At 39.8% G+C, this 13,230-nt stretch overlaps 1 protein-coding gene across 1 annotated transcript; it reads right to left on the bottom strand.

Moving 5' to 3' along the window:
• Positions 1–945: 945 nt before the first annotated feature.
• On the bottom strand, positions 946–10,386 carry rundc1 (RUN domain containing 1). The gene is made up of 5 exons (XM_084744907.1): positions 9,660–10,386; positions 6,726–6,884; positions 5,718–5,916; positions 5,528–5,623; positions 946–4,626 (listed from the first exon to the last, which is right to left on the bottom strand). Exons 1-5 carry the CDS (start codon positions 10,050–10,052, stop codon positions 3,764–3,766), a joined length of 1,710 nt encoding a protein of 569 aa, XP_084601033.1. The 5' UTR covers positions 10,053–10,386; the 3' UTR covers positions 946–3,763.
• Positions 10,387–13,230: the final 2,844 nt, after the last annotated feature.

The raw sequence follows: 13,230 nt of genomic DNA, 5'->3' as shown, positions 1-13,230 counted from the left end.
ATCACCAGAAGGCCAGACAATCTGATATGAAACAGTGTGAAATACATTTTATCCAGAGATCAGACAAGCATCATGTTACTCACATATGAAACAGAAGAGGGATAGTAAAATAAAGAAAAAACAAAACAGAAAAATAATAAAATAAGAATAAACATTAAGATTTATTTAAGGTTTCTTCTCCATTAATTTCATTGATAAGAAATAATGACACAGTTCCTTGTGAAATACATGGAAGTTCTGTTGTGTTCAGGAATCTATGTAGAAGATTTTTCCATGGATAATAATTACGTTGTCATGTGTCATGTGTACAATCTCTCATAAAGTACCAAAAATTACATTTTCTTTCGTTAATACAGAGAGATCGTCCTTAGGAAATAAGTGCCATTAATACTGATATTGTCACAAAGCACAGGCAAATATACATTCATAAAATAAATGATCTGTTGTTTCAATGTGTTTGTTATGATCTAGACCTGATTTGGTCTATGCCTTCAAATTTCCCCAGAGGGATGTATTATATTAAGAATTTTAAAGTGGACTTCCTTGCTTTGACTAGAAGTATCATCAGCAAAATACACTTACATTTTCAAAGTAAAAGCACTCATTATGTTAGTGATATTATGTTATTTTTCTTATTTATCTTATTTCAATTCAGTAAGTCCAAATTTTCTGAATCTCTTTTTTAATTTAGTGAAATTATTTTACAAACTGATATCATTCAAATTCAATTATAAATTTATGTGTTTAGTATTTTTTTTTTATCTTAAAAATGCAGTGGGTGACTTATTCAGGATGGTGTGACCTTTGTTCTGCACAAGATGTGTTCAGGTGCAGATGTACAATAAAGGGTTTCCATAACAACAAGCCAAAATCTACAGTGTGAAAAGTTTTGTTTCTGGATGTTTTAAAAACAGAAATAATAAAGACTCATAAGCAGCATGGAGGTTCATTTACAATGTTTAATTTGTTTACAGCTGTAGGTATGTATTAAACATGATAAAATCAAAATAATTAACACAATGCACATTTCCAATATATTATTTGTGATTAAAGCAATGAAATAAAAATAACAAATAGCAAAATTTAAATGATTCAGTGTATCTATTGTTCCCAGACTGAACGGTTACAGTTCAGCAGCTACTTTAACAAAGAGTTCTGATATGATCCATCTACTCCAGTGTCAAGATAAAACATGCGGTCCAATAAATAAACTTCTCTTTACATAAATCACAACATAACAACTGAACAAAACACGACAAAAAAGGAAAAATAGGGAGCAAAATATAGAATTATGTCTACTACACATCGCCCAAACAGAACACAAAGTTTCCATTTACACAGTAACATAAAATAAATGATAAAATGTGTCTGTCGGTGCACTCGAGTCACAAAGTGCAGGTTTTTATCTCAGGAAAAATAAACGCAGTGTTGTTTTATCAGCATGCCTGCTCTCAGAGGTTTGATACACAGACGAGGGCCGAGGAACACTGAAGTCAGCGGGGAAACACAGCAGATATGAACTAACCTCAGTTTAATAGCATCTATGGTTTTTACATTCAGTGTTTAAGGAGATCAGACGTGCAGCTCAGCTGTCTCAGGAAGATGAAAACAATTTACTCTGATAAACAGGAACAAAATATATTTTATATCCTACAATCACATCACATATGAGATGTCAGCTGTTACATCATTAAATAAATCATACAATATCACTGTCATTTAAATATAACTACACCTGGAATAGGAGAGAAGCAGCAGTTCATACAGGGTCTAACTTGTTGTTCACACACCTGATAAAAACGTGCAAGAGGAAATAACAGCTTCAGAGAGTCGAGAGCGCACAATGGCTGCATAATGTCACACAACACTTTAACATCACGTTTGTCCCATGCATCGAGATGGAAACTGTTTTCATTTCAGGCTGACCTGAGTGCTGCTGTTTAGATCAAATCTGCTACACATGTTTTACCAGCAAAATAATTCAACAAGCACCAACAAGGACCAACACATCACAGGCTCCTGGTTACTGTGTGTGAACCACAGTATCGAGAAAAGTTTCTGAGCTTCATGTTTCCTCCTGGATTGTCTGAGCAGCGAACAGGGCTGCAGCCGACTCATTTTTTATTTTATCAGTCGGGTCGTTCCTTTTTATCATTTAGACCATCGAGCGACACTTTGCTCAACTGCAAGATTTCTGAACGGGGTTCAGTGGGACATTCAGGGTGAAAGTGATGTTCACATAATTTATTACATAGCTTTGTTAAATACTCAATTCTGATTGGTCAGTTTCAATATTCTAGGGTCTTTTATTTCTTTATAACAGTTGCTATGAAGAACAGGCTGTTGCTATGGACACAGTTCAATCACAGACTCTGGAGGAGCAATAAAATCATTTTTAGATCAACAAAATCCTTTTTAAAATCAATAATTTGTGTCTATTGATTTGTTTTGGTAGGTATCCATGCAATAAGCGGTCAGGGTCCTGCATCATCCCGTCAGGGTTTATTTCACAACAATGACCTGCTCACTGTACATTATCATCGTCATCAGAGGGTGTACACGTAGGCTCTGTGCAGACATCCGCATACCTCCAATTTGTCGTGACCACACAGACTTTTCTGCAAGGCCACTACGCTACAACAGGCTACAGATAATCGTCTGCACGTGTGTCGTACACGTCCTCCAAGTGGATTCAAGAACGTTCTATAGATAGAACTACTAAAGCTAAAACACAGGCGGTGCAGCGGTGTGTCATATGACACGAATCAAGCAGGGTCCCGCAATTTCAATATTGAATTAAAAATTGAACAAAATCTTTTTTTTTCTGTCCAGCCCCGCCTACTTGTGGTATCTGGCGTGTATCCAGAGAAAAAAACAACACTTCAAATACGACACAGCGTAGCTTACCGGCCGTTATATCATACATAATACCAATAAAGATATAGATTTTTTGATAGATATTGGATCAGTATGTGGAGATGTGACATCAGTCTGATACAGATGAATGAATTACATCAGTATTGGCCTCGAATACTGATACTGGATCGGATCAGTCCCATCTCTAGAAAATTTGGCGGTGCTGGAAACAAGACGGGGATGGCACTTTGATGGCCGCGGGCGCCACCAGTGTGGGGCTTGTACATAGAAAATAATAAGGGTGGCTGTGCGTTTTAGGCTTTCCACGATCGTTTTGGAGTATATTAGCCCTCGGAGATAATGTGCGCTCGCTACACTAACTATCGCAAATATGCAACATTGAATCTCAGTGGACTGAGGGGTCTCCGACTGATGATTCAAATCTCGGCCTTAGTGTCGACTTCATTACAGTACTGATTACTCTACAAGTCCAACCTCTGTCTTTGCTGCATAGGTCAGAGCACTATCATGGTCACAGGGGATGATACTGTCTGATGAGCACAGGTCACAAAGGTCAGGAAGGCTTCACTAACGGTGAGGTAATCTCAGTCTCCGTTCTAAGGCATGTTTACAGTACAAGTAGCATTGTCATCTTGACATTTTGGCATCTAGTGGGATTTGCAGATTATGGTCGCTTATGGCTGAAGCTCACACCACATAATCATCCATGCATGTACTGCAGACATCACACTTGACTTTATATGAGTGACTACTTAAATAACCTTAACTAAGGTTAGATACAGTCATGCCTTTGGCCCTGAATGCCAGAAGGAGAAGTGTTGTTTAGCTGATAAAATACTTGATTTCTGAGAGATGCGTCTTTAATTTTCATGGATTTGGTCACTCCTCAGAAAGCATCCTTAATGTTCTTCAGCTGCCGGACAGCCAGGTCCACTGGGAGGTTGAATTTGAGGTGGCTGATGCGTCCCAGGATCCGCAGGGCCCCTTCAAAGCCGGTCTGGGCCATGTAGCTCCAGGACTGGTAGTGCGGGTGTATCAGCGTCCCGGACTTACACAGCAGGTTGAGCCACGACACCAGGCGCTGCTCGTTCAGAGCCATGCACACCAGCGCTTTGAACTCCGTGTCTGGTCCTCGCTTGTAGCGTCCATGCTCCTTCAGCACCGTGTGAATGGCCCACAGGAGAGACTGTTTGGGTGTGATGGTCACCGGGCCGCCCCCTACAGGCAGGCTGAAGGACTGCGAGAGCTGGCGGGCCGGCGACTCCACAAAGGCCTTCCCGTTTTTGGAGTGGTAGTATTTAACAAAGAGTTCCCACGGGTGCATGGTCTGCGGGGCGGATCTGTAAGGCAGCAGGCAGGAGATGGGCGCCAGCACCAGGCTCATGGTCTGCGAGGGCGAGAAGAGGCCGTGAGCCAGCAAGTCTTTCAGAGCGAACGCCAGCTCCTTCCTCACGGTCGTTGTGAGCTCGTCCCGAGGTCCAAGTGCTGCGTTGCTGGTGAAGTTGACGACGTGATCGAGGGAGGACTGTCTGCACGAGCCCAGCACCCGCACCTTTTCGACGGCCGCCTCCAGACGCTGCAGCAGGGGCCCGTAGTCCTGCCCTGCCGACTCCTGGGGCCACATGCTCTGAGGAACGTGGCCGGGTGCGCAGCCGAACTGGCTCGCAGCGAAGATCTGCAGCACGGCGAGGGCCTTCTGGATCAGCTGCAGACCGGTCTCTCGCATCTTCTGGGCCTGCTCTGGATCCACTGCAGTGAGAGAGGGAGAACCACAAGAACGTACTTATAATGGACAGCAACAACACCTCTCATAACCTGCTTCTTACAAAGGGCTTATCGAGAGCTCCTCAGTTAATTTACCTTCACAAACATTTATGTCACTAGTTGAACAGTAATGCTGAGCTGAATTTCTGTCAGATCGTTTGTTGCTTGAGCAGCTCCTCTATCTGATTTTAATGGCACACTATCCTTTAAAGATACCAAAGTCACACAATACCACAAACAAACTAACAGACTGAGGCAGCGGTACACCAGCAACTTTTTGTCCTCAGTGTCCAACAACTGTTCCCAATCCTCCTACAACAGGCTCTCATCATTAAAGACTGTCTGACAGCAAAGTAAAGCCATAAAAATATTCTAAAAATAACATACTCTTAAACTGATATTGATTTTTTAGGTGCCTAAAATTTAAAAACACGGTTATGCTGCTGACCCTGTCAACTTACATATATATAAATATTAAAACTGCAGCTCTGCTGTAGAACAGATATCATATTGTTTGCATCCTCCAGCCATCTGTTGCTCCATATTTTCTTTTCTTCCTTCTTACTTTCTGTTCATTGTTTACATTCAGTGTGAGCTCCGTGTCGTGGCCAGTCAATTCATCCATGCAGTGTGAGAATACAATATTAGGAGGCTCTGGACTTGCAGAAAGGTTGATTAAATCATGTAGTGTGAGTTACCACAACAGACAAGATGAATAAAGACACAGTGTCTGCTCAGCTTTAAGACACTCTAAGAAGCTAAATTTAGCCCACAACTGAAGAAAAGCAACTATTTTTATTCACATGACATAACTATGACCAAAAGTCATTTGACAGGTTTTATTACTACAAACATTGCTGCAGTAGTTTGTTCTGAACTGACTGACCTTTCTTCTTCACTCCAGGAGTTCTGGCATCAGTCCCTGCTGCTTGTGGCTGCTGTTTGTGTGCACCGTCTGACAGGAGAGGGTTCCCCACCTCATCTAATGGACGGGAAAGCAAAGGCAACCATTAAGTCAATAAAGAAAACGAGCCGTGAAACAGGTAATTCTTTGTACCATATCTGAGACTGCGTACCCTGGATGAAGTTGATGAACATCTCCAGGTCTCTGATCTGGGTTTTGAGCTGATCCACCAGCTGCTCTTTGACTCTGGCTGGGTTCACTATCTGAGCAATGGCCGCATCCACTCTCTGTCTCAGCTCCTCGGGCGTCAAGTTCCCGATGTCCTCGTTAAGGTTCACGTCCAACTTTTTGATCAACTCGTCGATGATGACCTGAAAATATGTAAAGACAGGTCGGATATTAAAGAACAGACTTCCTGTGAGCTGCATAAAGCTCCGTTTTCTGACAATAAAATTCACAGGCTGACTTTTTATGAGAATTTTTAGCAATGAAAGCAGAAAAAAAGTAAGTAGAGCAGGTTGTGGATGGGCCACAAGTGTAGTTGGATAAGCTTATGAGAAACCTGACGATGAACTAAAGCCTGAAGCATTTTTAGAGCAGGTGTTTGACTTGTTACACCTGAACTGAAACAGGTAAACACCACGTTATGTGCTCAATATAGCAGACAGTCAAATCAGAATAATTCAGGTGTAACACAAGCTTGTACATTATATCTGTAGGGCTTCTCTTTTCATATGTTTATCACCTTCTTTAATTATTAAATTCAAGGATTAAAGCCTGATTAGAAAACCTGTCGCTGATGTGACGCATCAACCAGGCCTCAGCACTGTCTGTGGATTATGTTGAGTAACCAGGTCATGTTTTCTGCAAAGAGACGTTGCTTTTGACATCTCTACGGCTGATAACACCAAAACTCTGCAACTCACGATCAATAAATAGCGCCGTGGACACGTTATATGTCCCTTTACAAAGTATTTGTTTGGGGTGCACATTTTGCTGTTTTACCCTTATTTTTTATACTTTAAAAAGAGGTTGCCACTGATGACCATGAACTGGCTGTCCATTTCTCAAAACGGTTGCCAATAGCAACCTGGCACCCCTGACTGTCGAGCTCCGTCAACACGTGACAGCACTGAACCCAGTTCCAGTGGCGAGCGTCAGATTTTTCCCATGTTCCCACCTTCTGCCTCTCCATGACGACAGACTGCGGCAGCGAGTCGTAGCTGCCCTCCTGATAGGCGAAGCGCTCCAGATCGTCCAGCTGTGTCTTCAGCTGGAAAATGAGATCCTTCTGTTTCTCCCTCTGAGCCTCCAGGCGCTCCCTCTTCTCCCTCTCACTCTGACAGGAGGAACACACACAAATTACTTTGAGTTCTGCAGACGGAGAATGCTGAGTGATCACAACAACACAGAGAACACGGTGTCGGTAACATCTGACTGGAGAAGCACCAAGTTCAAACACACATTTTATACCCACAAAAAATGCTGAACACATCAAGTTGCTTTAAATAGCACAATAAATATAGTACGGAGTGGACTTTTTACTGTCGTATTATTTTCATACATTGACTTTCTGGGATTGTTAAATCCATAGTGGTGAGAGAAGAAATTCTACAGCAGCCTGTTGTATATTTTACCAGCATTTGCCTTGTTGGCTGGTGCTGATTTGATCTGTGATTATAAGAGGTCACAGTGTTGTTATTACACAGAGATTTCCCTGGATGTTTCTGACACAGAGGCTGGGGAATATGCATGACATGTACGGTGAGCTTAAGTGACAAAACCACGATTTGACAGACAGAAGTATGAATTTTATACCAAGATGAAACAGAAATATAAAAAAAAAACAACTGTGACAAAAGACAGTTTCATTTGGGACAGGAAGCAACAAGACACAAATTTTCTGTGTACATTTCACTTTCCTGGCTCTATTTTTTTGTTTGTTTGTTTGTTTGTTTGTTTGTTTTGTTTGATAAAAGATGAGAATGATGCAGGAAAAGAACTTTCCAATGTGACCAGTGAACAGGTATCAACAGGTGAGTCAAAAATGCTGAATTTTGGAATGAGTACTGAAAATCTGTATTCAAGTAAAAGTACTGTTACGTTACTAAAGTATTTAGATATATACTTTAACCATCGATGTCACAGTCACCTCTGCAAGAGCTGCAAAATTTGTTTTTTTTTAAACCAGTAGTTAAATAGTGTAATGAATACTTAAGTACGAGTAAAAGTACAGACTTAAAAATCTACTCATGAAAGTACAACTACCAAAAAAACTGTTTCTGTAAAATAAATTCATCACACATCAGCAGCTACAGTAGTTGTGATACATGAGAATCATTTAGTGAAATTTGTTTATTGTAATTTTCATTAATATGGGAGAGACGGAACAAAAGCATTGGTGGAAAAAAAAGTTTTGGCATTTTTGTTGTAATTTTCAACAAAGGTCACAACATTTACACAAAAAGACACAAACCAGAGTCTCACAGAGACGCCAGGCATCATACTCACCAGATCCCCCTGCAAGAACAGCATGCGACAGGAGAAATGACATGAAAAGACATTTAGGGCGGAGCGTATGATGATCAATAACTGCTAACAATTATTCCATGAGTCTGAGGTTTGTTCAGTCAGGACTGATTGTAAAGAGGCTCGGAGTAAACAACGGTGGGAACAAAGTGGGTTGTTTCACCACCGTTGTGTACACAGAAGCCTTTATTAAACAGACAGCGATCCGCTCGAGGCGTTTTTCATTGAACCTGCAGCACCGTGAGTCACACACTTGTGGCAGAAACCAACATTTTCCAACGGAGATAAGAGATCTGAGGAAACAAAGCCGGGGTGGGCGCAGCAGCCTCCAGCGTGACGCAACCAGCACAGTTTAATCAGCTTTAATAAGAAACCCCACAGCCACCGAGGTGAAGGTTCAACACGACATACGCTCACTCTGAGTGTCTGTTTATATCTGCTTATAACTATGCATTCATGTCAGGTTAATCATCTCTGTGAAGATTTTCTCAATCATTGATTATCAGTAATTTAAAAACTAACAACATAGTGAAAAATATCAATCACACCTTCCCAAAACACTAAATGACATCTGCAAATTGTCTGTTTTGTTCAGCTAACAGCCTAAAATTAAAAAAATATATGCAGTTAACTGTCACATAAAACAAAGAAGCAGCAAATCCTCTCAGTTAAGAGGCTGACAGCAGGGAATTTTATGTTCTGCCTCAAAAATAACTTCAACAATAGATGATCTGAATAGTTGCAGTTTATTTGACAAATCAATTTATCAACTGACAGGGATCATTAAAATAGTAATAACTAAAAAACAGACCGTCCATCACTTACATGCAGGGCTTGGACATATATCAATATAATGTTGATATTATCAAATTATTTATATTAAAATCTGTGTTGTCAGTTTTAAACAGTATTCTGTTTCCACATATGTGTGTTTTTAATGTGATTTAAATGTGCATCATGTATTACACACGTGCATTATCTGTCTTAAATAAATGTGCATTGTGGGTTTATAGTTGAGCCTTTTCACTTTGTCACAGAAAATAAAGTTTATCTATCTATCTGGTTTTAAAATTTTTTTTGTTCCTGATTTTCTTATTTGTCTTTACCCACTTGGTCATTATGTCCACAGTACTGATGATTTTTTATCAAACTGTGAGTTTTAATATTTTGTGAAAGTACTAATACTCATGACCAGTCCTAAAATATTGTCATCTAAATTCTCTGATTTCAGCTTAAATGTGAATATTTTTAATCATCTTTTAAAACGAGACATTTGAGGGTGACTATGAAAATAATGTTAGCTGCAGAGACTGAACTGTTCTTTGTTGTTGTTGTAATAGTGATGATGATTATAAATATTAAATCATACATCTTTTATTGTATTAACTAGAGATGAATTCTTTTTAAGATATAAAAATGTGACATTAACAGTTATCTTATCAGTATCGTCTGTTTCTATTTTCCTCTATGCTTTTAATGCATCTGATGACAGGTGTAAAAGGACCTGATTTAGACGTGTGTTAGTGAGTTTCACAGAGTGTGTGCAGGATGATGGAGGTTGTATTTTGTGGTGTCGGACCCTCACCGAGTTCTCCAGCTGTTTGGCGTCCTGCGCCCTGCAGCCCACCACATGCGGGCAGCCCCTGAAGGCGAACTCCTCCAGATCCACCAGCATCCTCTCCTTCTCGTCGCTCTGGGCGTGAACTATCTGCTTCAGTCGGAACTGAACCTGAGCGAAGTGAGAGGTGAGGGCGAGGAGAGACGAGTTCAGCAGGTCCTGCTCCGCCTCCAGCTTCTCCAGCCTCACGGCCATTTCCTCCTCGGTGGCCGAGCTCGAGCCTCTCTGCGTCGGCTGGCCGGCGCTCCCGCTCCCGCTCTCATCCTCGGGACTGGCCACGGCGCCCACCGGTGCCCATCGCTCCCCCGCGCCGGCGAACACAGCCTCGCTGTCCGAGGCTGACAGCTCCTCCGTGGACATGTTGGGGGACTCCAGAGGTTCGTCTTCGTTTCCGGTTTATGGACACTCTGTTCCTGCGGTTTGTTTTCTTCTGTTGCGCAGACAACAACAAGGATCACCACCGGAGAAACAGGTGCATCGCCATCTTGTGAAGGATGATTCATACGTCAAAGCGGCGACACGTCAAACGACTGGACGGAGCGAGGAAAACACCGGAAGTAATGCACGTCTGTCTTCAGAATAAAAGCTTCCCAATTACGTATTGGAACTGACAGTTTTATCCAAAGAGCTCTATGCATTATTAAAAAACAATGTCACTGACAAACTGTAACATATATTTTTTAAATTATCATTTTATTTTCCTATTTTTCAATGTTATTTTGTATTTTACTCTGTTTATTGTAATATGTTTTTTTTCCCACACACTATGTCAGTGTTTCCCAACTGTTTCTGCCATGACCTTTTACAGAAACCAAAAAAAGTTATTTCTCCCGTCGTCGTTCGTATTTTTTCATGACAGTATTGAAATAAAAGAAAAATATTAATCCTATTCTAGGCTTTTATTTTTAATAGCATAACCGGAAGTTTCTATTTCCCTGCTCACTGAGCTTTACACTGCTCACAAAGGGGAGGCCCGATAAACCCAAAATATCATCCGTAATCACTAAAAAAAAACGTGACGTCAAAAACGGCTGAAACTGGACGACGTCAGCCTAAAAAGTGGAATTCCATCCAGGAAGTAAAGATGAGGAAAAACAGGCAGACATCATTATGTCCTCATTTACATCAAGTTTTAATACACCTGCTTTATGTAACAGGTGTTTTTTTGATTTTTGTTGCAACACATGAAACATAAAGTCTTTCTTTATTCCTCCTCCTGTTAGTTTTAAAGAACAGCACCAGGCATGTGTTTCTCCATATTTGTCTCGTGGTCTATCATGAGCGAGACAATATAATGCACAAAATTAAAACAGTTTTAATTTTGAAATAATTTCAGGAAGTTGACAAATTAATAACTTGTTACAGATGAGGCCATAAATATGTCAGAACACTCAAATAAACCAAGAAAACTGGATCACAGCAGTTTCATTCATCATCAGAGTTGAGTCTTGTAATGTAGTCAGTTACTGTAACACAAGTTACTTGCCAATATTTGTAATTACTAATGTAGACATATTACAAAAAATGTAATCTAATCTGAATACTTCTGGATCATGTAGTTGTTGTTGCAACTCAAAGATGACATTTCAACTCCAGAGTCCAGAGTTGAGTTAATGTCGTCTTGCTGGCGAAGAACAGGTGTCAGTGGTACCAGTGAAGTTTGAGGGTCAGTCTCTACCTTCAGTACAGGTGTAGCCGGTGGGACAGCAGTGCACCATGTGGAGAGGACAGAGGACGGAGCAACACTGTCGACAATCAGCTGCTTTAGTCAAGTTAAAGGAGCAATACTACAGTTTAAACATGCTTTATTTCATGTAAATTACTGCCTTTAAAATTTGACTTGAGTACAAGAACTGCCTTCAGAGTGTTTTATTACTATTTTGTACATATTTGGACGTATATGTGAACATGTTCCAGGTGAAACCCTGAGGGCAGCAGGGCTCCTTATCCTCTACTTTACATAAGCAAACCCTGACAAAGCTCATTTGTGCTGATAGTGTGTTATTATATTTTCATGTCAGAGTAGCTGCACTCCTCATAGTAATCTCTCCACACACTCACACACACACAACAAATAACAGGATTATGTAATTAGGATACAAAATAAAGGCAACTGATTTCCATTATAATAAACAGGTTCCTGTTTTTTCTTCTCATCAGTAAAACAATACACACATTTTAAATGCTTTATAAAAGATGTACAGCAGATATAAATCTGACATTTTGCAGAATTTCTTCCATAGTTTTTTTTTTTATTTTTCAGGGGACCCAAATAAAGTCACAACCCAGTGTTTGGGAATAACTGTTATAGACCATGATGCATTGCTGCAGATGAAACTTGCCAAAAGAGCAGTTAAAATGAGCTCAACCTTAGACATCTACAGGTGTAAATAGCAAAAACATTTATCCAAAAACATGAAATATAAAAACACTGACAGGGAACATTTTACTGCAACATGACAACAGCAGTATGTTCTCTCTGCACAAATACATCAGGTTTTTGTTTTTGTTTGTTTTGTGTTGCAATAAACTGCCTTTTTCCATTGTGTGTGTCTGTTTGTGTAGATCATCACGCTTTATGAACGCAAAGAGCAGTGATTTTACAAACTGGATGGATCGAGCAGCTCGTTCCACTGGACACGTGTGCTCTGACTCCATCTTGTGGTTTAACGATGCAACGCACTGAATGACTACCCAGAATGCAACCTGAGAAGCACAGGTAGCTCAGATATAAGCCAGGACTGTACAGATGTTTCCTCTTCCAGATGCATCAAAATATTCTCTTGTCAGTAACTAATAAGACGTAACAAGCTGTGTATTGCAGAGAATCTGGCAAAACAACATGTATCACAACACCTATATAGTGATTCTATAAGCATGGCAATATTTGTGATTTTTTAAATCTTAAGACCACAGCACCATTCACATAACATTTGAGTTTAAAAGTTTACCTTTTATGCAATCAGAACAATTAATTTAAAGATAACAACATAACTCAGAAATAACCAGAAATCATGTGAAAAATATCACGATACAGTGTTTTACTAAATATTATGATACTTAATATTTTCTTACACTGCTGGAGTATCAAATAATAATAATAACAATAATAATTAAATTACATATCTGCTGTTTTCCAAATTAAAAACAGTATGTGACCAGATCTACCACGTAACGGCCAAACTGTTGTTTAGTTTAGTTTAGTTTAGTTTAGTTTAGTTTAGTTTACATGACCCTCTGATAAAGTCCAATAAGAGATATAATAATAATGATGTCATAGTGAACTTGACCTTTGACCTTTAGGCTAAAAATAAGAGGAAGTAAAAAAACTAAAAAGGTGCCGTGACACTAGCAGACAATGTTGTGAGCAGTTTCATGAAGGAACTACTTTCTTTGCTCCTTATTTTATATTTACTTCCTGTTTCAATTTTCCATTTTTTAAAATTTCCTCTTTCTATATTTTTATGTTTATATATTTTTATTGATTTGTCTTTATATTTTTGCCATTTGCTGTGGGACTAATAAAGGTATATCTTAT

This window comes from Lutjanus erythropterus, chromosome 19 (assembly GCF_056507025.1).
Source record: "Lutjanus erythropterus isolate fLutEry1 chromosome 19, fLutEry1.hap2, whole genome shotgun sequence".
NCBI lineage: Eukaryota > Metazoa > Chordata > Actinopteri > Lutjaniformes > Lutjanidae > Lutjanus > Lutjanus erythropterus.
This window is presented reverse-complemented; position numbering and strand designations above follow the sequence as displayed.